General features: G+C 35.6%; 1 protein-coding gene across 1 annotated transcript; it reads left to right on the top strand.

The window, feature by feature from the left end:
- Nucleotides 1-9,748: 9,748 nt before the first annotated feature.
- On the top strand, nt 9,749-18,267 carry LOC121737570 (the record flags this gene model as incomplete). The annotated part of the gene is made up of 3 exons (XM_042129229.1): nt 9,749-9,891; nt 9,979-10,110; nt 18,044-18,267. Coding segments are annotated over 3 exons (312 nt in total), but the record flags the coding sequence as incomplete, so codon positions are not given.
- Between the last annotated feature and the right edge of the window lie 3,615 nt (nt 18,268-21,882).

Raw genomic sequence — 21,882 nt, 5'->3', positions numbered from 1 at the left:
GTTTCTAACTCAAGAAATGACGGACTTTCATTAAAACTTTCAACACTTATTTCACCCCCTTCGGGGTAAAATTTTCAAAATTCCTTCCTTAGTGAGTGTCTACTTAATAAAACAACCCTACTCACCAAATTTCGTGGCTGTAACTTTTACAGTTTTTGCTCAGCGATGATGAATCAGTCAGTCAGTCAGTCAGGACATGTAATTTTATAAGTATATGGAAACATATTGTGGTGACTTAGGTTTCGTGGGAAGTAGTCTAAGCATATGCAATCAACAAGTAAGATTTTGCACCAAGGTATATCATGATTAGATTGGGAAGGTGCTGAGAGAACTCCTTTGCATTGCTTTAAGAACAGAAAGCATATGCTACTATGCAAATTACATTCATCATCACTACCATATTATCCATACTAATATTATAAATGCGAAAGTATCTCTGTCTGTCTGTCTGTCTGTCTGTCTGTCTTGCTTTCACGCCAAAACTACTGAACCGATTGCAATGAAATTTTGTACACAGTTATTCTAGAGTCTGAGAAAGGACATAGGCTACATTTTGATGTGGGAAAATATCTTATTTCCATGAAAATATCGATGAAAATGAATTCGCATTGCGCGTGGCCAGCGCTCATCCCGGGGTCCTGGGTTCGAGTCCCGCAGGCGGAACAAAAAGTTTTCAATGTTCCTGGGTCTTGGATGTATATTAAAATAAAATTTCAAAAATCTTAAACATATTTTATGTATAATATTATAAAAAATCCAGAAATATATCGATGCAATTTCTAATACGAACATTTTAGTTCTAATACGATTCAACAGATGGCGTTTTAATTTTTACTTTATTGTAACAGAACTAATCATACTTATTAGTTAGTATGTTTTTGTTTATAGTTTTTAATACGTTAGAATATTATCTATACTAATATTATAAATGCGAAAGTATCTCTGTCTGTCTGTCTCGCTTTCACGCCAAAACTACTGAACCGATTGTAATGAAATGTTGTACACAGATAGTCTAAAGCCTGAGAAAGGATATAGGCTACTTTTAACTGGAAAAGGGGGTTGTAAGGGGGTGAAAATGCGTAAATTTGGTCAAATTAAGTTAGTTCCAAAAACTTAAAATAGATGGCACCAAGAGTTCCCTAGATCGCGCTATTGCTTGCTCATGCGTATTTCTATAAGAGGTGGTACCATGTCAAACTAGGCTTTTCGATTCTTTCGATTGTTATACATGTTATTAAATAACTCACGTACCAACATAGAAATCAGAAACAACTGTCTACCAATAATAAATACTAAGGCCCGATTCGACCAAACTTGAAGTTACACGAGTATAACTATCATGAGAATAATTTTAATCCTTTAATTTACTCTAGGGTATAATCGTTTGCATTTTACCAAGTTACTCAAAGAGTATGAAATAAAATGTCAATTATAGTTCACAATGACACCGACCGTGACAGGTGAACCCTGTTATTCTCAGTTCTCAGCAACTATTCTCAGTTTAATATTTATTCCACCAAAATAGCCCGTTTAATTATTTACTCCCGTTACCTCATTCTTGGATTAGAAGTTGGAAAAACGCAAACTTAGATTAGGAGACAGTTATACTCGAGTAAAATTTTACTCCTGTTTGGTCGAATCCGCCCTAAATAGTTTAATGGCCTATGGGTATTGGCTATTGGGCAAAGCTAAAGTTGTGTAATGCATTATGCAGCTAAGTTGTATAAAGCTAAATAAGCTTTAAAAGGTATAAAAAAGTTTAATTAAAAAAAATCATATTATGTGCACACTACACGGCTGTTTTGGGTATTTTGATTGAAGGGGTACCAGGGTTTTAAAAAGCTTTTGACACCAATTTTATTGACACCGCGCGCTATAAACTGAAGTCCACGCGGACGAAGTCGCGGGCAACAGCTAGTACCTTATAAAGTTATAATATGCATCCCATGATTATGAACCTATTATGACCCATTGGTACTTTTCATAGTCATTTAGATCAAGATTCGATTTTGTCAAGCGATTTAAAAAATATTTATTTGTTTGATTGAACACGTTAATCATAGGAACGTCAATAAACTTTCATGTTTGTAACTCAAGAAATGACGGACTTTCATTGAAACTTTCTACCCCAATTTCACCCCCTTGGGGGTAGAATTACCAAAACACTTAAATACGTATTCATTCATTTTTAATCAGTAGCACAATAATAAAGTTTCATCTTTCTAACTCAAGAAATTACGGACTTTCATTCAAACTTTCAACTTAATTTCACCCCCTTGGGGGTAGAATTTCTAAAAACGCTTAAATACCTATCCATTCATTTTTAATCACTAGTCCAAAAATAAACTTTCATGTTTCTTACTTAAGAAATGACGGACTTTCATTTAAACTTTCAACCCCTATTTCACCCCCTTGAGGGTAAAATTTTCAGAAACGCTTAAACACGTATCCAATCATTTTTAATCAGTAACCCAAACATAAAATTTCATGTTTCTAACTCAAGAAATGACGGACTTTCATTAAAACTTTCAACCCTTATTTCACCCCCTTCGGGGTAAAATTTTCAAAATTCCTTCCTTAGTGAGTGTTACTTAATAAAACAACCCTACTCACCAAATTTCGTGGCTGTAACTTTTACAGTTTTTGCTCAGCGATGATGAATCAGTCAGTCAGTCAGTCAGGACATGTAATTTTATAAGTATATGGAAACATATTGTGGTGACTTAGGTTTTGTGGGAAGTAGTCTAAGCATATGCAATCAACAAGTAAGATTTTGCACCAAGGTATATCATGATTAGATTGGGAAGGTGCTGAGAGAACTCCTTTGCATTGCTTTAAGAACAGAAAGCATATGCTACTATGCAAATTACATTCATCATCACTACCATATTATACCTTATAAAGTTATAATATGCATCCCATGATTATGAACCTATTATGACCCATTGGTACTTTTCATAGTCATTTAGATCAAGATTCGATTTTGTCAAGCGATTTAAAAAATATTTATTTGTTTGATTGAACACGTTAATCATAGGAACTATTGGTCCGATAAAAAAATATTTTAGTGTTAGATAGCTCATTTATCAAAGACTGATAGGACCTGATAGGACCTGATAGAACCGATGAAACAGAGAAAATTTGGTTAAAACCGAAAATTATTAGCAAGGGTGGACAAAATTAGTCTGAAATAAAGTTTTATTTATTTATTTATTTATCTCACGAACTACTAAAACAATTTTGTATGTTATTTGGCACATATATAGAGTAGACTACGTGAAGAGAGATAAGCTATTTTGTTGCGAAAAAATGTACGATTTCCGTAAAATTCCTAATAATTTACGCGAGCGAAGCTGCGTGGGACATCTAGTTTATAATATAAAGTAAGATAAATTTGGCTCAAGGGCGCAAACTATAGTGCGTCAAGAAAGTGAAAAAATAAAAAGTGGCAACATTGCGAACATGTCGCGAACTTTGCGAGTGTGGATCAGTAAATTTGGCAGAATGCGCGATCCGCGAAAGGGCTCATTGAGAGTAACTTGGAAACGAATGTTATGTCATTCTACATCCAATGTGGCGTCTCATTCGAGGTACTCGTAGGAGGATATAGTTAATTTATGGTTAATTTTAATGCACTTCTGCATTATGGGTATCAAATAAATGGGCTCATTGAGAGTAACTTGGAAACGAATGTTATGTCATTCTACATCCAATATGGCGTGTCATTCGAGGTACTCGTAGGAGAATATAGTTTGTAGGAGGATAGAGTTAGACAAGCTTTTATTATCATGCAAATTGTATAATATATTGAGGTTATAACTTAATAGTTAGAATGTTTAAGGGGAAATTTATTTTCTTCTTTTTAAAGTAAGTAAAAGCAAATAAAAGCTTTTTTTCAAAAAGTTTTTTGCTTATAAGTAAGTACTTAATAAAAAATTGAACCCGACTTCCAAGGAAACAACAATCTATATAATAATACGTGAGCCAAAAACTTAGTAAGTATCGCTTTTGACGAAAAATGGGGAATCGTAGGTGAATGAAATTTTGCACAGTTATCTATACTTACTTCTATACTTACTAATATTATAAAGAGGTAAACTTTGTTTGTTTGTTTGTTTAATTGTAATGAATAGGCTCAAAAACTACTGGATCGATTTTAAAAATTCTTTCACCATTAAAAAGCTACATTATTTACGAGTAACATAGGCTACTTTTTATTTTGGAGAATATAGGGTTCCGTAAGATATTTCAGTTTTTCAGAAAAAACCAGAAAAATTAATTATTTTGCGTACGCTGCCTAAACTATAAAAGATAGAAGACAACAAACTAAGTTTTGTATCGAAAAATTTTCGAAATTACCCCATCGGGGATGCAGATGTCCTCAACATTTGGAGCAAAGAAATAAATAGAATAAGAACAATAAAAAAGACAACGAAAGTGGTAGCTAACAGAGATAGAACTATTAACCTATCAATATACAGAAAATCAGCTGGTTAGAGGTGCGTTTTAGGGTTCCGTAGTCAACTAAGTTTTGTTGATTAGTGAACTAAAACGACTAAAACGATATAATTCAAGAGTAACCTTGTCCTACAAATAGAACAATCCATATTTTAGGACCATCAAATCGGAATATTATATTATGTTGCGCACCCCTGCAAAAGACTATGAAAAAATTTTTGGGGAAATTTCGTTAACAAATTTACCCCACTGGGGTTATTTCGAATGTTTATTAAAAATCATAGCTAGAGCAACATAACCTATTCTTAGGAAAGCAAAAAACGTCAAAGCTTCTTTAAAACAAACAAAATATTACGTAACTTACCTAATTTCTGTGTAAAACAATACGGGATAATTTAGATAATTTCGATAATCCCAAAAAAAATCATAAAATTGCACTTGGTGCGAAAAAATGAACTTAGCGCACATACACTGCCGGCTGACGGCTCGAGGGAAAGGAAGTGGGGGAGGTGATTAAATTGGCGTCTCGGTTAATGTAGCCAGAGCTCAAAATTACTTTCTGTTTGTTAATTATTTGCCATTTTCGGAATATCCCCATTTTTTTTTTCTTCCGAAGTTACCCCAATGCACCTTATATAATACTAGCTGTTGCCCGCGACTTCGTCCGCGTTAGTATAGTAGATCACGTCCCAAGTATTATTTATTGTACAAAAACATTCAATGTACAGTATTGACTTTCCTACGATTTTATTATATACAATGTGTCCCGACACCGGTGTCCGATCCTTTAATGTCATGATCTATGGCATATTTTATCGACAAATTGGCTCTCAAATTTTGTCTCTCTCTCACGGTTGTAAAATGGCAGCCATTTTAGTTTTTCCAAGGCTTTCACACTAATCTGACCAGTACTTCTCATGTAAATATCCTATGAAGATAAAAAAGGTCTCATTTGATAGATAAACTTGTGGACTACGCTTACACAGGCAATATGTTATAAATTTCGTGGAATCAAACATAGAAAAACCAAAGTTTAAGAAAAAAAATTGTGCTTTTTTTAAGTAATGGCTTTTTGTGAAAAATCTAGCACAATAAACTGGTTCTTTTTTATTTTAAGAAATTAGAAGAGGTTAAGTCAGATAGTTTAAAAGTTATAACAACTTTCCTATGAAGTATAGGTCAGATTAGTATGAAGACAGAGATTTTTTTTTTCAAAAGTTGGAGAAAAAAAAATTGAACTCATGATTTATGCCATATTTAAGTGACAAATTGGCTTTCAAATGTTTTTTTCTCCAACTTAAAAAAAAAAAATCTCTGGCTTCATACTAATCTAACCTACACTTCATAGGAAAATCGTTATAACTTCTGAACTATCTGACTTAGAGCATTGAAGTAAATAATTTATTTAAGATGAAAACCTCCTCTATTTTTTTTTAAATAAAAAAGAACCAGTTTAATGTGCTAGATTTTATACAAAAAGCCATTACTTAAAAAATGCACATTTTTTTTTCTTAAACTTTGGTTTTATTATGTTTGATTGAACAAAATTTGTAACATATTGCCTGCTTACGCGTAGTCCACAAGTTTAGCTATCAAATGAGACCTTTTTTATCTTCATAGGATATTTACATGAGAAGTACTGGTCAGATTAGTGTGAACGCCCGAGAAAAACTAAAATGGCTGCCATTTTACAACCGTGAGAGAGAGAAAAAATTTGAGAGCCAATTTGTCGATAAGATATGCCATAGATCATGACATTAAAGGATCGGACACCGGTGTCGGGACACATTGTATATAGATGTACCGCGTGGCTTCGCTTGCGTAATTTAGGAATTTCATGCGACCGTACATTTTCCCGCAAAAAATAGCCTATGTCCCTTAACGTGGTCTATTCTTCATGTTTGCCAAATAACATAAAAATTGCTCCAGTAGTTTATACTAATATTATAAAGAGGAAAACTTTGTTTGTTTGTTTGTTTGTTTAATTGTAATGAATAGGCTCAAAAACAGTAGTTTTTGAGCCTATTCATTCAGAATTTTTAAAATCGGTCCAGTAGGACCGATTTTAAAAATTCTTTCACCATTCGAAAGCTACATTATTTACGAGTAACATAGGCTACTTTTTATTTTGGAAAATATAGGGTTCCGTAAGATATTTCAGTTTTTCGGAAACAACCAGAAAATTTATAATAATAAACTATAAAAGATAGAACTATACAATGTTCTAAGTAAATGTAGATCTTATAGATATCTACAAAAATATCCGCAACACACCATACCTATCTATGACAAGTGAGGCACAACAACCATTTTTTTATTTAAAAATCTTGATTTTTATTGGACTACATATAAACGGATTTATCACTAAGTACAGTTTGTGGAGAATATATTTGGTCTTTGAATTATAAAAATTGGACGTTTGGTTTAGAAGTTATGGCGAAATTAAAATATTGCGATGTACGCCCGTTTCGAAGTGGGCGCTGCGCTACCAAAGCGGCGATGCGCTGCGGGAAGGGTATCACTAATCACTATACATCGCCCGCGTAATTTAGGAATGTCACGGAAAAACCGTACATTTTTCCGCAAAAAATAAACCTATGTCCTTTCACCTTTCAGGTCTATTCTTCATGTAAATAATGTACCAAGTATTGTACACATTGAAAAGGTCTACAGAAAACGCGATAGTATATACGTATAAGGATATCCCACAATAACATTTTTTGTCATTTACTTTTAACTTTAAATAATGGCTAATTTTCGAAGCGATTTTAACCAATACGGCAATAATCCTTATTCAGTTAAATACTTTTAATACAATTTTGATTATGGCCCTTTACAGTATTTTTTTTATGAAATAAGGGGGCAAACGAGCAAACGGGTCACCTGATTGAAAGCAACTTCCGTCGCCCATGGACACTCGCAGCATCAGAAGAGCTGCAGGTGCGTTGCCGGCCTTCTAAGAGGGAATAGGCTAATAGGGGAGGGAAGGGAAGGGAGTAGGGGTGGGTAGGGAAGGGAATAGGGTAGGGGATTGGGCCTCCGGTAAATTCACTCACTCGGCGAAACACAGCGCAAGCGCTGCTTCACGCCCTTTTTCTGTGAGAACGTGGTATTTCTCCGGTCGCGCCGGCCCATTCGTGCCAAAGTATGGCTCTCCCTATTAAAAAATTGAATTTTTCGGAACGAAAAAAGATCGGAACGGCACCTTAGGTTTATTTCCACAGTTTGTCCATACTTTCGCATTTCCGCTGGTCGCCGTGCTAGCACAGGGGCGGATCTTGAATTTGTGGGGCCCTGTAGGTACTGGGCTAATACTGCTTAGGGGTCCTACCTAATTACTCAACTACTCACGCGCGAAACCAATCCTTCATCTAAGAATATTGTACTAGTTTTTTAGGGTTCCGTACCCAAAGGGTAAACACGGGACCCTATTACTAAGACTTCGTTATCTGTCCGTCCGTCTGTCTGTCTGTCTATCTGTCTGTCTGTCTGTCTATCTGTCTGTCTGTCTGTCTGTCTGTCTGTCTCCAGGCTGTAACTCAAGAACGGTGATAGCTAGAGAGTTGAAATTTTCACAGGTTATGTATATCTGTTGCCGCCTTTTTTGCTCTATATCAAAAATGGCAACACCGTACCTACCGTAAGTACTTGAATTTTTCTCAAAGTCCTTAGTTATATGTGTACTTTAATATTTAATTTTAATACTAAAATAAAATAAAAAATTAAGGGGGCCTCCCATACAAAAAACAATTTTTTGACTAAATTTGCTCTACATATAATGGTACAGAACCCTTCGTGCGCGAGTCCAACTCGCACTTGGCCGATTATCCTACTAATATTAGAAAGGCGAAAGTTTGTTTGGATGTATGGATGTATGGATGTGTGGATGTGTAGATGTGTGGATGTATGGATGTGTGGATGTATGGATGTTTGTTACTCTTTCACGCAAATACTACTGAACGGATTTTAATGAAACTTTACAATAATATAGCTTATACATCAGAATAATACATAGGCTACAATTTTAACCGACTTTTAAAATGGGGGAGGTGTTATGTTCGTTTTCTTATATTCAACGATTACTCCGCCGTTTGTAAACCGATTTTCAAAATTTTTCTCGAGTTTGTCAAGCGATAATTTAAAAAAATCTATACCTACCTAATATTATAAACCTGAAGAGTATGTTTGCTTGAACGTGTCAATCTCAGGAACTACAGGTCTGATTTAAAAACTTATCTCAGTGTTAGATAGATCATTTATCGAGTAAGACTATAGGCTATAATATTGTTACGGTACATGGTATACGGACACGTGGTGCGCAAGTACATACTCGAACCTTCTAGAAAGGTCTTATATTTGTTTACGTGTTTACCTTTTATTTGATAGCGTGTTTGAATTTAGACCTTATGACTGAGTCCATAAGGTCTAAATTAAATTCAACTTACTGCACTTATCGCAAGGACGGCAGTTTTATTGTGGTACATGCCCGAGCCTCCTAGAAATTTCCCACGGTTGTTTACTTGTTTACGTGAATCGCGAAATTTCTGGAATTCGTCTCGCCATATAAAAAGAGCCGCAGGCAGGCCCGGCAGTTCAGTTCGGTTCGAGCGATCATCAAGGCGATTTCGGAGTGAACACAAGTGATCAATAGTGAGTGAACCAGTGAAACCTACGACTTGGCTACGACCTAGGACAGTGATAGTGCTTAGTGATTGGACCTAGTGCTAAGTGTTGTGACCTAGTGTTTAGTGCAGTGTTAATAAAGTCTTCAAGAGAGTCACCAGGTCTTTCTCTCCAAATCCTCGAACCCTAGCACGTAACAATATTATATTATCACGCTAAGACTAATACGAGCGAAGAAACTCAGGAAAATTTGGGAAAAACGGGGGAAATATTTTTTATGAGAAAATGTACGGTTTCTGTAAACTTCCTAATTTACGCGGGCGAAGCCGCGCGGGCCATCTAGTAATACATACTTTGTAAAGTAAAACTAAGAAAAATAGTTGTTGAATTGTATAATAGTTTTGGGGTATTTAAAAAAGCCTAGCGAATAGCGATGTTAGAGGGATTCATTCCATTGCCAAGCTATCGATGAGACTCAACTTGTAACTAAACTGGTATATCTGTGTCTATGTACAACTTGTGTAACAAATAACAATAAATTTAACTATCTACTGTATTACTGAAGTCGTATTTCTTATCACTAGGTACCACGATGTCGTGGCGAGCGTGTGCTACGCTGCTGCTGTGCTGGTGCTGCTGCGCTGCGGGGGCAGCGCGGGAATCGCGCGCGGCGGGCGGCGAGCTGGCGGGCCTGGCGCCCGGCGTGCAGGCGGTGGCGGCGGGCGAAGCGCGGGAGGCGCGCTTCGTGCTGGGCTCGCGCTACGGCCGCTCAGCCCCGGCGCCGCGCTTCATGTCGCCGCGGAACGACCGGTCGGTATATAACTTTTTACTGCTTTTGCTCTCCCGTTTAATTACAGTAAATAAAATAACACGTGGACTGTGCTTACGTTTCCGTAGATTCTTCATGAGCAGTAGATACGGGAAGCGGTCCGGTGTCGGCGGCGGCACGCGGGGGGCCCGGGGGCAGCGGGCGTGTCGATGCGGCCCGTACGACGCGATGCTGGCGCTGCCCCTAGCGCGCTACACCAGGTCAATGCCGATTAAGAGCGGGCTGTCAAATTTTGCTTTGTTTTTTAATATAAGTACTTACCTATTATAGTTCAAGCATATATGTCCCGAAACGATCTGCTGTCCTCGAATATGTCGATACATAAAAAATATCTAAGAACGAAATAATCTATACTAACATTATAAAGCGGAAGAGTTTGTTAGTTTGTTTGAACGCGCTAATCTCAGGAACTACTGGTCCGATTTGAAAAATTATTTCAGTGTTAGATAGTCCATTTATCGAGGAAGGCATGTATGATAAAAGTGAAGAATAGTATATTTTCTTTATAAAAAGGAATATTTTATTTTTAAACTCTTTTATTTACTGTTGCTATGCTATTTTTATGTATTTCATGCGACCATTCAGCGAAATATAAGCATTCGTACTCGTTTAACGGTGTTACTTTAACTACCATAGACTTTTTATATATTTTCCAGTAATCTATAGGTATAGAACTATTCTCTGTGTTTTTTTCAAAGGCCTAGTATTTTAGAAATAAGGGGGGTTTGGGGATATATTACGCGTGATGTCGTGACCACGCGAAATATAACGTTCTATTCGGCCTCGCCCGCGTAAATTAGATATTTCACAGACAAATTAGTCCACAAAAAATAGCCTATGATTTTTCACGTGGTCTACTTCTTATCTGTGCCAAATAACAGAAACATTGCTCCAGTAGTTCGTGAGATAAGCCCTTTCAAATAATTTCCCCCGTTTTTCCACACTTTCCTCTATTTCTTCGCTCTTATTAGTCTTTGCGTGATAAGATATAGCCTATAGCCTTTTTCGATAAATGGACTCTCTAACATTGAAAGAATTTTGGAAATCGGACCAGTTCTGACTTCCTGAGATTAGCGCGTTCAAAAAAGCCATTTAAAATAATTTCCCCCGTTTTTTCCACACTTTTCTCTATTTCTTCGCTCCTATTAAGTTTAACGTGATGAAATATAACCTATAACCTTTCTCGATACATTTATCGAATAGCCCATAGCCCATTGGCTATCTAACATTGAAATAATTTTTTAAATCGGACCAGTAGTTCTTGAGATTAGCGCGTTCAAATAAGCCCTTTCAAATAATTTGCCCCCGTTTCTTCCACACTTACCCCAATTTTTTCGCTCCTATTAGTCTTAGCGTGATTAAGTGTAGCCTATAGCCTTCCTTGCTAAATGGGCTATCTAACACTGAAAGAATTTTTCAAATCGGACCGGTAGTTCCTGAGATTAGCGCGTTCAAACAAACAAACAAACAAACTAACAAACTCTTCCGCTTTATAATATTATAGTATAGATATATCCCAATTATAATCCTACTAGTCCTACTAATATCCTACTAGTCCTACTAATATTATAAAGGCAAAAGTTTGTTTGGATGTATGGATGTGTGGATGTATGGATGTTTTTTACTCTTTCACGCAAATACTACTGAACGGATTTTAATGAAACTTTACAATAATATGGCTTATACATCAGAATAACACATAGGCTACAATTTTAACCGACTTCCAAAATGGGGGAGGTGTTATGTTCGTTTTCTTATATTCAACGATTACTCCGCCGTTTGTTAACCGATTTTCAAAATTTTTCTTTTGGTATATAGGGTATCATCCCAATTTGGTATTATATTCACAAAAGTGGTGATCTGATGAAGGATCCATAAGTAATCGAGGGAACTCCTCAAAACTTATAGGGAAACATTAGCGAAAATTAAATGTCATGAAAATGGTATAAATTCAAATATTTCTTAACTTTTTTCTATGTATTATTGTTATTTGATTCAATATAAATCAGATTTAATAAAAATAATAATAATATTTTAAATATTTATATCAAAAACTCACAATTCAAAAATAGAAGTCAAAAAATTTCAAGTGGATACCCTAAGATAGGAAAATTAAAAAAAAATCAACATAATTTTAACATTGTGTTAAAACTTGTTGATAACTGAAATAATAGTTAAATTTCCTATAACTTAGATAAAAGTTTAAAAAGCTAAGTCCAAATAACATATAAACTATAGAATGTTTTAAGATTGACAAATTTTCAGCACCAAAACTTACCATGTTTTATACATTTTCCTGTTTAAATACTTTAAACGTATGGTAAATATACCGACAATTAGTTTCTAATCATCACCAATTAAGAAATTTAAAAAAAAACCCGCCAAAACAACTTTAAAAAGTAATGAAATATAATTTACTATCTTTAAGTTCAAATAATCCCTAACTTGTGTAAAGTAATATTTTAGTCCATAATTGTTGTCACGGTGTGTCGGGGGACTGCCAAGTAAACTACAACCTACAACCGCCAAGTCGCTGATTACCTATCTCGATTCAGATCGCTGTGAATTGATCCTTAAACTTTTTATCGAAATCAAACATCTACATTAGCGGTCCCCCGACACACCTTGACAACAATTATGGACTAAACTATTACTTTACACAAGTTAGGAATTATTTGAACTTAAAGATAGTAAATGTTATTTCATTACTTTTTAAAGTTGTTTTGGCGGGGGTTTATTAAATTTCTTAATTTTATTTTATTTCATACTTTTTAAACTTGTGTTGGTTATAGTGCAGAATAATTCCTATCAACAGAATCATATTCTCATGATTACCATCTATCAATGTCCTTTTCGATGAGGCCGTTAATATGAGCCCAAACATGAAACCTCCACTTTGGGTTCATAAGAATCTCGGTTCCTATAGAATCCAGGTGATGCTGCAGCGGCAGCATGTAAATATTTACTGTTTGTACTTTATCTACTTCTTACTGGTTGTCGCAATTAAAATGAGCCCAAACACGAAACCTCTGCTCTAATTTGGCGAGGAATTGGATATCCTATTGATTACCAGGTGATGCTGCAGCACCAGGTCAACTTTGCATTATTATGTGTATACGTATATAGTATTTTCACAAATGTCACGAACTAGAATGAAATATAAAACCCATCAAACGACTACAAGTTGCTAACGGCCTTTCATAAACCAGATAAATCCTGATTGTCCAGCACTGAGCAGGCTGATGATGGTGAATTATAGCTAAGAACACTCTCGATCATGTCAGCTTTCAAACAAAAAAAACTAGATGGATCTAGTTTTTTTTGTTTGAAAGCTGACATGACGGGTGGACCGATTTGGAAATCGGTCCACCCGTTTGGATGCTACGATGCCACGGACAGATACACACACAGACAAACAGACAGACCGACAGACAGACAGATAGACAGACAGATACGTCAAACTTATAACACCCTTCTTTTTTGTCGGGGGTTAAAAAATAATCATCATCATTTTGGTCTAGGTACTTAGCAAAATACGCATTTTTAGAAAAGTGCGTCTATAATTCCTTACAAGCGATATAAAACAATAAGAACCAACACTCGAGCATTTTTATTGGTTTATTATTAAAATACAATAAAAATCACAACATAAATCCATTTCGGTGTGAAAAATGTATGAAAATATCAAATCATATTTAGTTACGCGGTTGGTCACCTGGGGTCTTTAAAGACCCCAGCGTGAATAAACACATCTATAACACACAATACACGCACGCGAACTCAGATGAGTGGCAATTATATCGAAATATAATTCTTTTTAGGAAGCTACCTAAAGAGCCGAGTTGCTACGATTAATTTAAATATAGGTTTTTCTCGTTTTGCAAACTCCGGGCTTTTAAAGACCCCACGCGACCAACCGAGGGTTAAGAACAGAAAGCAACTTACTTATAATGCAAATTACATTCATCATCATCATCTTCATCATCACTACCATATTATACCATTTCATAGTCTTTTAGATCGAGACTCGAGTTTGTCAAGCAATAATTAAAAAAAAATCTATACCTACCTAATATTATAAACCTGAAGAGTATGTTTGCTTGAACGCGTCAATCTCAGGAACTACAGGTCCGACTTAAAAACATATCTCAGTGTTAGATAGATCATTTATCGAGTAAGACTATAGGCTATATTATATCCTATCAAAAACATTTTCAAGGAAAAAATGTTGCCAAGATGAGAACATATAGTTCGCGGTGTCAAAAAGTAGTGAGATCTCATGTAGAGCCAAGTTTTTAACCTTACAAACTCAGCCCTAAATCTAAAAACCTTAATTTTACACTAAAGTCGCGGCAAAATACTTCATAATATAATATGTCAGCTGCACGAGGAGCATTTAAAATCTCTACACATAAATTAAAATGGGTGGCCTGGCTATTTTGTTACAGAAAATATAAAAGTTATTAAGTACAACAGAAAAGTAATGTTTAATTTAAAGCCCATAGCATGACGAATAACAAAATGGCCAAGTCACCCATTTTAACTTATGTGTAGAGATTTTAAATGCTACTCGTGCCTCTTAGAACAATAAACCTCAAAAGTAAAGGCATAAATAGCTGCAGCAGCCATGAGTTCGGAGGTTGCACCGTAAGTATTTGTGTTCAACATATCCCGTGAATAAGTATCGGAATCGAGATAGATCTCCCCGTCCTCAGCACAAGTACAAAGTTGCAGTTGAGTCCAGACTCCAGTGATCTACAACATATTGCACAATATTACTCCTCACTTGCAGCGCTACGTCAGAGTCAATTTTTTCGTACATCAAATACGTCAAGGAATGCAAGAGGCATGAACCATCTTCCGGCATGTGTACCACCCAATGACGTCGAAGTCCGCCATCTACTTCCAGTAAAACAATTTCAGAAACCATGTTAAAATTAAAATAAACTTTCAAAATAACGAGAAAACTATTAATATGCAACTAATCTTTGAAATTAAAAATGCTATTTGAAATTACACAACAATTACATATAACTGAACCTTCAAATTAACGAGATAACTAATTTTATGCATGTTGAATTTTTGATATTATAATATATCCATACTAATATTATAAATGCGAAAGTATCTCTGTCTGTTTGTCTCGCTTTCACGCCAAAACTACTGAACCGATTGCAATGAAATTTTGTTATTCTAGAGTCTGAGAAAGGATGTTTGATGTGGGAAAATATCATATTTCCATGAAAATATCGATGAAAATGAATTCGCATTGCGTGGCCAGCGCTCATCCCGGGGGTCCTGGGTTCGAGTCCCGCAGGCGGAACAAAAAGTTTTCAATGTTCCTGGGTCTTGGATGTGTATTAAAATAATATTTCAAAAATCTTAAATATATTAATTTATGTATAATATTATAAAAAATCCAGAAATATATCGATGCAATGAACATTTTAGTTCTAATACGATTTAACAGATGGCGTTTTATTTTTTACTTCATTGTAACATGGAACTAATCATACTTATTAGTTAGTATGTTTTTGTTTATAGTTTTTAATACGTTAGAATATTATGTTTAATAATATAATCACTTGGTATAATAATAATCAATCTATCTTATCTTATAGAACTCCTACTGCATTTCTAATATATGTGACAAGTTGACAACAGAAGGCGCTCTAAAATAAAGGAGTTCGAGTGTACCGTGTTGGCCTATATTCCATCCAGAAAATATATCAATGCAATCAACATTTTAATTCTAATATATGAAAACAGATGGCGTTTTATATTTTACTTCATTATTGTAACAGAACTCAGAACTAATCATACCTACTTTATTATATATTGTTTTTATTCATAACTAGCTGTTGCACGCGACTTCGTCCGCGTGGACTTTTATAGCGCGCGGTGTCAACAAAATATGTGTCAAATTTTAAAACTTTTTAAAACCCTGGTAAGTGGTACCCCTCTTAGGGCCGCGCTACACCGGAATGGCAGCGCTTAAAGTGCTCGCCTCGCCGCTGCCATTCTGGTGTATCCAAAATACCCAAAACCATCTGTGCAGTGTGCACATAATCTATACTAATATTATAAATGCGAAAGTATCTCTGTCTGTCTGTCTGTCTGTCAGTCTCGCTTTCACGTCAAACGCCAAAACTACCGAACCGATTGTAATGAAATTTTGTATACAGCTAGTCTAAAGCCTGAGATAGGACATAGGCTACTTTTTTACTAGAAAAAAGGGTTGTATGGGGGTGAAAATGCGTAAATTTGTTCAAATTAAGTTAGTTCCAACAATTCATAATAGATGGCGCCGTGCGTCTTCTACATCGCGCTGACGCTTGCTCAAAAGTCTTTCTATAAGACGTGAATCTTACATTTAAGATTTTTATATCTATTCTACGGTATTAAATAACTCAGTACTTTATCTGTGCAGTGACGTAACCTTAAACCTATCAATGATAAATAGTTTATGGGTAAAGTTGTGTAATTGGAGGGCTAAATAAGCTTTAAAATTTGGAATAAAATATAAAGTTTAATATAAAAAAAATTTATTCTCATTGTGTGCACACTGCACAGCTGTATTGATTTAAGGGGTACCAGGGTTTTTTTATAAAAGCTTTTGACACCAATTTTGTTGACATCGCGCGCTATAAACTGAAGTCCACGCGGACGAAGTCGCGGGCAACAGCTAGTGATTTCATAAACGATGGCACATCACGAGTAGGAGCAAGGCTATTTGTGCATTATTTTATGACTTACAATTATGTATGTATGTTGACATTGTATAATTTTAAGTTACAACATTTTAAACCTTATTTTAAAAGATTAATTTTTTCTCACTTTTTTTGGTAAAAAAGTGGGCCCCGTGCGAGTTTCTTACGCCTGTTCTTTTCGCCGGGTTAGTTCCCGAACCGGTGCTAGGCATCATGTAGAATTGTAGACGTTCAGAGAACATTTGCAAAAATTTATTCTGAATAAAAAAGTTTGAGTTTGAGTTTATGCAATGAAAGCTTGGCACCTTTTACATTTCATGTTTTTGTTGGGATTTTATTTTCCAGCATGACAACGATCTCAAGTAAGTATTTCTTGAAGCTGTACATACAGCATTTAGAAGAATTGGAAAGGAAGAGTGTACTGAACGTAATGATTTGGCCAACACGGTCGCACAACCTCAATCCGATTATATTGTTGTGGGATAAATGGGACAGGGATGTCAGAAAGAAGAAAATACTACGAATAATAAAAACTAGGAATCGTAACTCCCATACTACTCGTATTACCGTTTTTAATTTGGTTCCTTTTGATCTGTCATGTAACGTCAGCCTAGTACCGCTCAAGGTCACCTAAATATTGCAAATGTATTGAAATGTGTACCTAAGGTACACTTTTTTGACAAGTATTGTGGAGCATGTTTTTTGACGGAGTTACTTTTCCTTAGTTTTTATTATTCGTAGAGAAAATAGGACACTCCTATTATGACAACACACCTTTGAAATATCCTGAAAAATTTAATGGGACCAAATAGAAATCAATTATTTGTCGAAATGTTACTAAGAATGCCAAGATTGTGCAAAGAAATAATAAAAGCAAAAGAAGGTAATATGAATAAATTAAAAATTTTAATAAGGAACCGTTGCAGACTATACTACTATATTTTAATCCAAATAATATTATGTTCTTTAAAATATAATTATCAAACTCGATCATATTGCTTTTACTTTTTATGTATCCCGCAAAATATAGGGTGGGCAAAAACTTTTGAACGGTACAATTAAATAAGTAGTACGGTCGCGTAACGCGTTACATCAAACCCAGCCGACAGATCACAATTTTTTTTTTTATTAAATAAGGGGGCAAACGAGCAAACGGGTCACCTGATGGTAAGCAACTACCGTCGCCCATGGGCACTCGCAACATCAGAAGAGCTGCAGGTGCGTTGCCGGCCTTTAAATTGTATGTATTTTATTGACTAAATGACTTTGGTCTGTCGACTGCCTAGGAATCAATTTCCTCGATGGTAGCTACCATCGAGGACATTGATTCACCATAATTTAGTGAATCGTCTCGAACGCGACGGGGGAGGTGAACATAGTTTTTGTTGAATTAAAAGTGTACCAAGTAGCTGATTGTTGGCAGGCGGCCGGCAGCCGGCGGCGCTCCCCGGGCCGGGTGAGCGACGCCGCGCCCGCACCGCGCCCGCACCGCGACCGCCGCCTGCTCTCGCTCCCGCTACTGCCGCACGCTCTGGACTCCGATAGTCTTGCTGGACCCGCCTCACCACATTACATAAAATACGATACGGCGGGCCATTGACGTCTTATTGAGTATCATATTATTATATAATTGTACAAATAATTTTATTAATTATTAGGTACTATAATAAATATTATATTATACTCGTTATAATATTAATCCCTAATATCTTAATGTATTATGGAGGCACTTCACATGGCTAAATTTGTAATTGCGTATTTAATGTATTCGCCAAACAATCACCATGTGTAGACGGTATGTTTGACCAAATACACCTTTGTCGGTTTTTGAGTCAAATAGGCAAGTAAACAAAATCAAGTAAAAGTTTAGTATTTGACGTCCATATGTGGACAGTGGAAGGCCGTATTTGCCTTTATTTGCTTGTTTGTGTATATGTTACGCTCAAAGACCGAAATCTCACGGACATCGAAATGCCACGGACAGATACACACACAGACAGACAGACAGACAGACACGTCAAACTTATAACACCCCTCTTTTTTGTCGGGGGTTAAAAAATCCCCCGCCAAACAACTTTAAAAAGTAATGAAATAATATATTTTACTGACTTTAAGTTTAAATAATTCCTAAGTGTAAAGTGATATTTTAGTCCATAATTGTTGTCAAGGTGTGTCGGGGGACCGCTAATGTAGATGTTTGATTTCACATAACATTATACCTAGTTTAAGGGTCAGTTCACAGCGAGCCGAATCGAGACAATCAGTGACATGGCGATACAAAATGCAAAATAATGAAAATGCAAAACTGTTGGCGGTCCCCCAACACACCGTGACAACAATTATGGACTAAAATATCACTTTACACTTAGCAATTATTTAAACTTAAAGTCAGTAAAATATATTATTTCATTACTTTTTAAAGTTGTTTGGCGGGGGGTTTTTTTTAATTTCTTCTTAGTCATTTATAAGGTTTCCTGTGCAGACTAATGTGTTATGTTTAGTGACTTTGGATCCAGGATACACTTTCATGATGTGAGAACTCATTGTCTGAGATCACTACCACTTCAGAATTGCTTAAGCAACTCCAAGCATATACCACTGTATAATAATATGCGTGGCTTTAATCAAGCAATGATAAAATTAATGTTCATACACCTGGCTTTTAAGGCTCTAAAGTTCTGTTGAGTGACTTTCTTTCCATCATTACACTAATGAAAACTCATCAGCTCAACATAATAATATAATATTATGCTGAAAAATATAGCTACAATCGTCCGTATAAATTTTAAGGAGATTAGCATACCTCAAAGATCTCATGATCAAATTGCTAACTTGGTAACCTAAACACCAAGGTCGAATCATTTACATTGAATTAACATTATAATTTTTTAAATCGTTCGACAAATTCGGGTTTCGATCTTAAAGATGATTAAAAGTACCAATAATAGGGTTATAATTAGATAATACATGGTAACTTGCATAGTAGCATGTGCTTTCAGTTCTTAAACCAACTCCGAAAGCCGCAAACTTGTATTCATAAGGAATCCGGAGTTCTCTTAGCACCTTCGGAACCATGGTATCTATACTAATATTATAAATGCGAAAGTATCTCTGTCTGTCTGTCTGTCTGTCTGTCTCGCTTTCACGCCAAAACTACTGAACCGATTGTAATGAAATTTTGTATACAAATAGTCTAAAGCCTGAAAAAGGACATAGGCTACTTTTTTACTGGAAAAAAGGGTTGTAAGGGGGTGAAAATACGAAAATTTGTTCAAATTAAGTTAGTTCCAAAAATTCATACTAGATGGCGCTGTGTGTCTCTTACATCGCGCTAACGCTTGCCCAATATCTTTCTATAAGATGTGGTATCATCATTCATTTGGGTTTCGATTTTTTTTCGATTGTTATCGATTGTTATTTCTTTTTTACGTTATTTAAAAGTCAGTACTTTATATTATACTAGCTGTTGCCCGCGACTTCGTCCGCGTGGACTTCAGTTTATAGCGCGCGATGTCAACAAAATTGGTGTCAAAAGCTTTTATAAAAAAACCCTGGTACCCCTTAAATCAATACAGCTGTGCAGTGTGCAAACAATAAGTACTTCATTTTTGTATGTTAAACTTTATATAATATTATGCCAAATTTTAAAGCTTATTTAGCCCCCCAATTACACAACTTTACCCATAAACTATTTATCATTGATAGGTTTAGCCCCAATTTCACCAACGTCTGTTAGTGTTAACAGCTTGTTAAAATATCCTGTCTTCTCTTTCATTCATATGAAAAACGAAACAGCTAACGTGATACTAATTCGAGCATTAACTTTAACAGTCGTTGGTGAAATTTGGTCTTAAGGTTACGTCACTGCCTGCACAGATAAAGTACTGAGTTATTTAATACCGTAGAATAGATATAACAATCGAAAAAAATCGAGACTTAAATGTAAGATGATACCACCTCTTATAGAAAGACTTTTGAGCAAGCGTCAGCGCCATGTAGAAGACGCACGGCGCCATATGAACGCCATTATGAATTTTTTGAACAAATTTACGACCCTTACAACCCTTTTTTCCAGTAAAAAAGTAGCCTGTGTCCTTTCTCAGGCTTTAGACTATCAGTATACAAAATTTCATTACAATCGGTTCGGTAGTTTTGGCGTTTGGCGTGAAAGCGAGACTGACAGACAGACAGAGATACTTTCGCATTCATAATATTAGTACAGATTATGTGCACACTGCACAGCTGTTTTTGGGTATTTTGATTAATTAAGGGCCGCGCTACACCGGAATGGCAGCGGCGAGGCGAGCACTTTCAGCGCTGCCATTCCGGTGTAGCGCGCTGCGCGGCCCTAAGAGGGGTACCACTTACCAGGGTTTTAAAAAGTTTTTAAATTTGACACAAATTTTGTTGACACCGCGCACTATAAACTAAAGTCCACGCGGACGAAGTCGCGGGCAACAGCTAGTTATGAATAAAAACAATAATATATAATAAAGTAGGTATGATTAGTTCTGTTATAATAATGAAGTAAAAAATAAAGCGCCATCTGTTTTCATATATTAGAATTAAAATGTAAAAATATTTTCTGGATGGAATATAGGCCAACACAACACACTCGAACTCCTTAGAAATGCAGTAGGAGTTCTATAAGATCAGATAGATTGATTATTATTATAGCAAGTGATAATATTATTAAACATAATATTCTAACGTATTAAAAACTATAAACAAAAACATAATAACTAATAAGTATGATTAGTTCTATGTTACAACGAAGTAAAAAAAAAGCGCCATCTGTTGAATCGTATTAGAACTAAAATGTTCATTGCATCGCGTCGATATATTTCTGGATTTTTTATAATAATATACATAAAATATATTTAAGATTTTTGAAATATTATTTTAATACACATCCAAGACCCAGGAACATTGAAAACTTTTTGTTCCGCCTGCGGGACTCGAACCCAGGACCCCCGGGATGAGCGCTGGCCACGCGCAATGCGAAGTAATTTTCATCGATATTTTCATGGAAATAAGATATTTTCCCACATCAAAATGTAGCCTATGTCCTTTCTCAGACTCTAGAATAACTGTGTACAAAATTTCATTGCAATCGGTTCAGTAGTTTTGGCGTGAAAGCGAGACAGACAGACAGACAGACAGACAGACAGACAGACAGACAGAGATACTTTCGCATTTATAATATTAGTATAGATACAGTGACGTAACCTTAAACCTATCAATGATAAATAGTTTATGGGT

Source organism: Aricia agestis, chromosome 2, assembly GCF_905147365.1.
Source record: "Aricia agestis chromosome 2, ilAriAges1.1, whole genome shotgun sequence".
Taxonomy (NCBI): Eukaryota; Metazoa; Arthropoda; class Insecta; order Lepidoptera; family Lycaenidae; genus Aricia; species Aricia agestis.
Note: the sequence above shows the minus strand (reverse complement) of the source record. Positions and strands in the feature narration are given on the sequence as shown.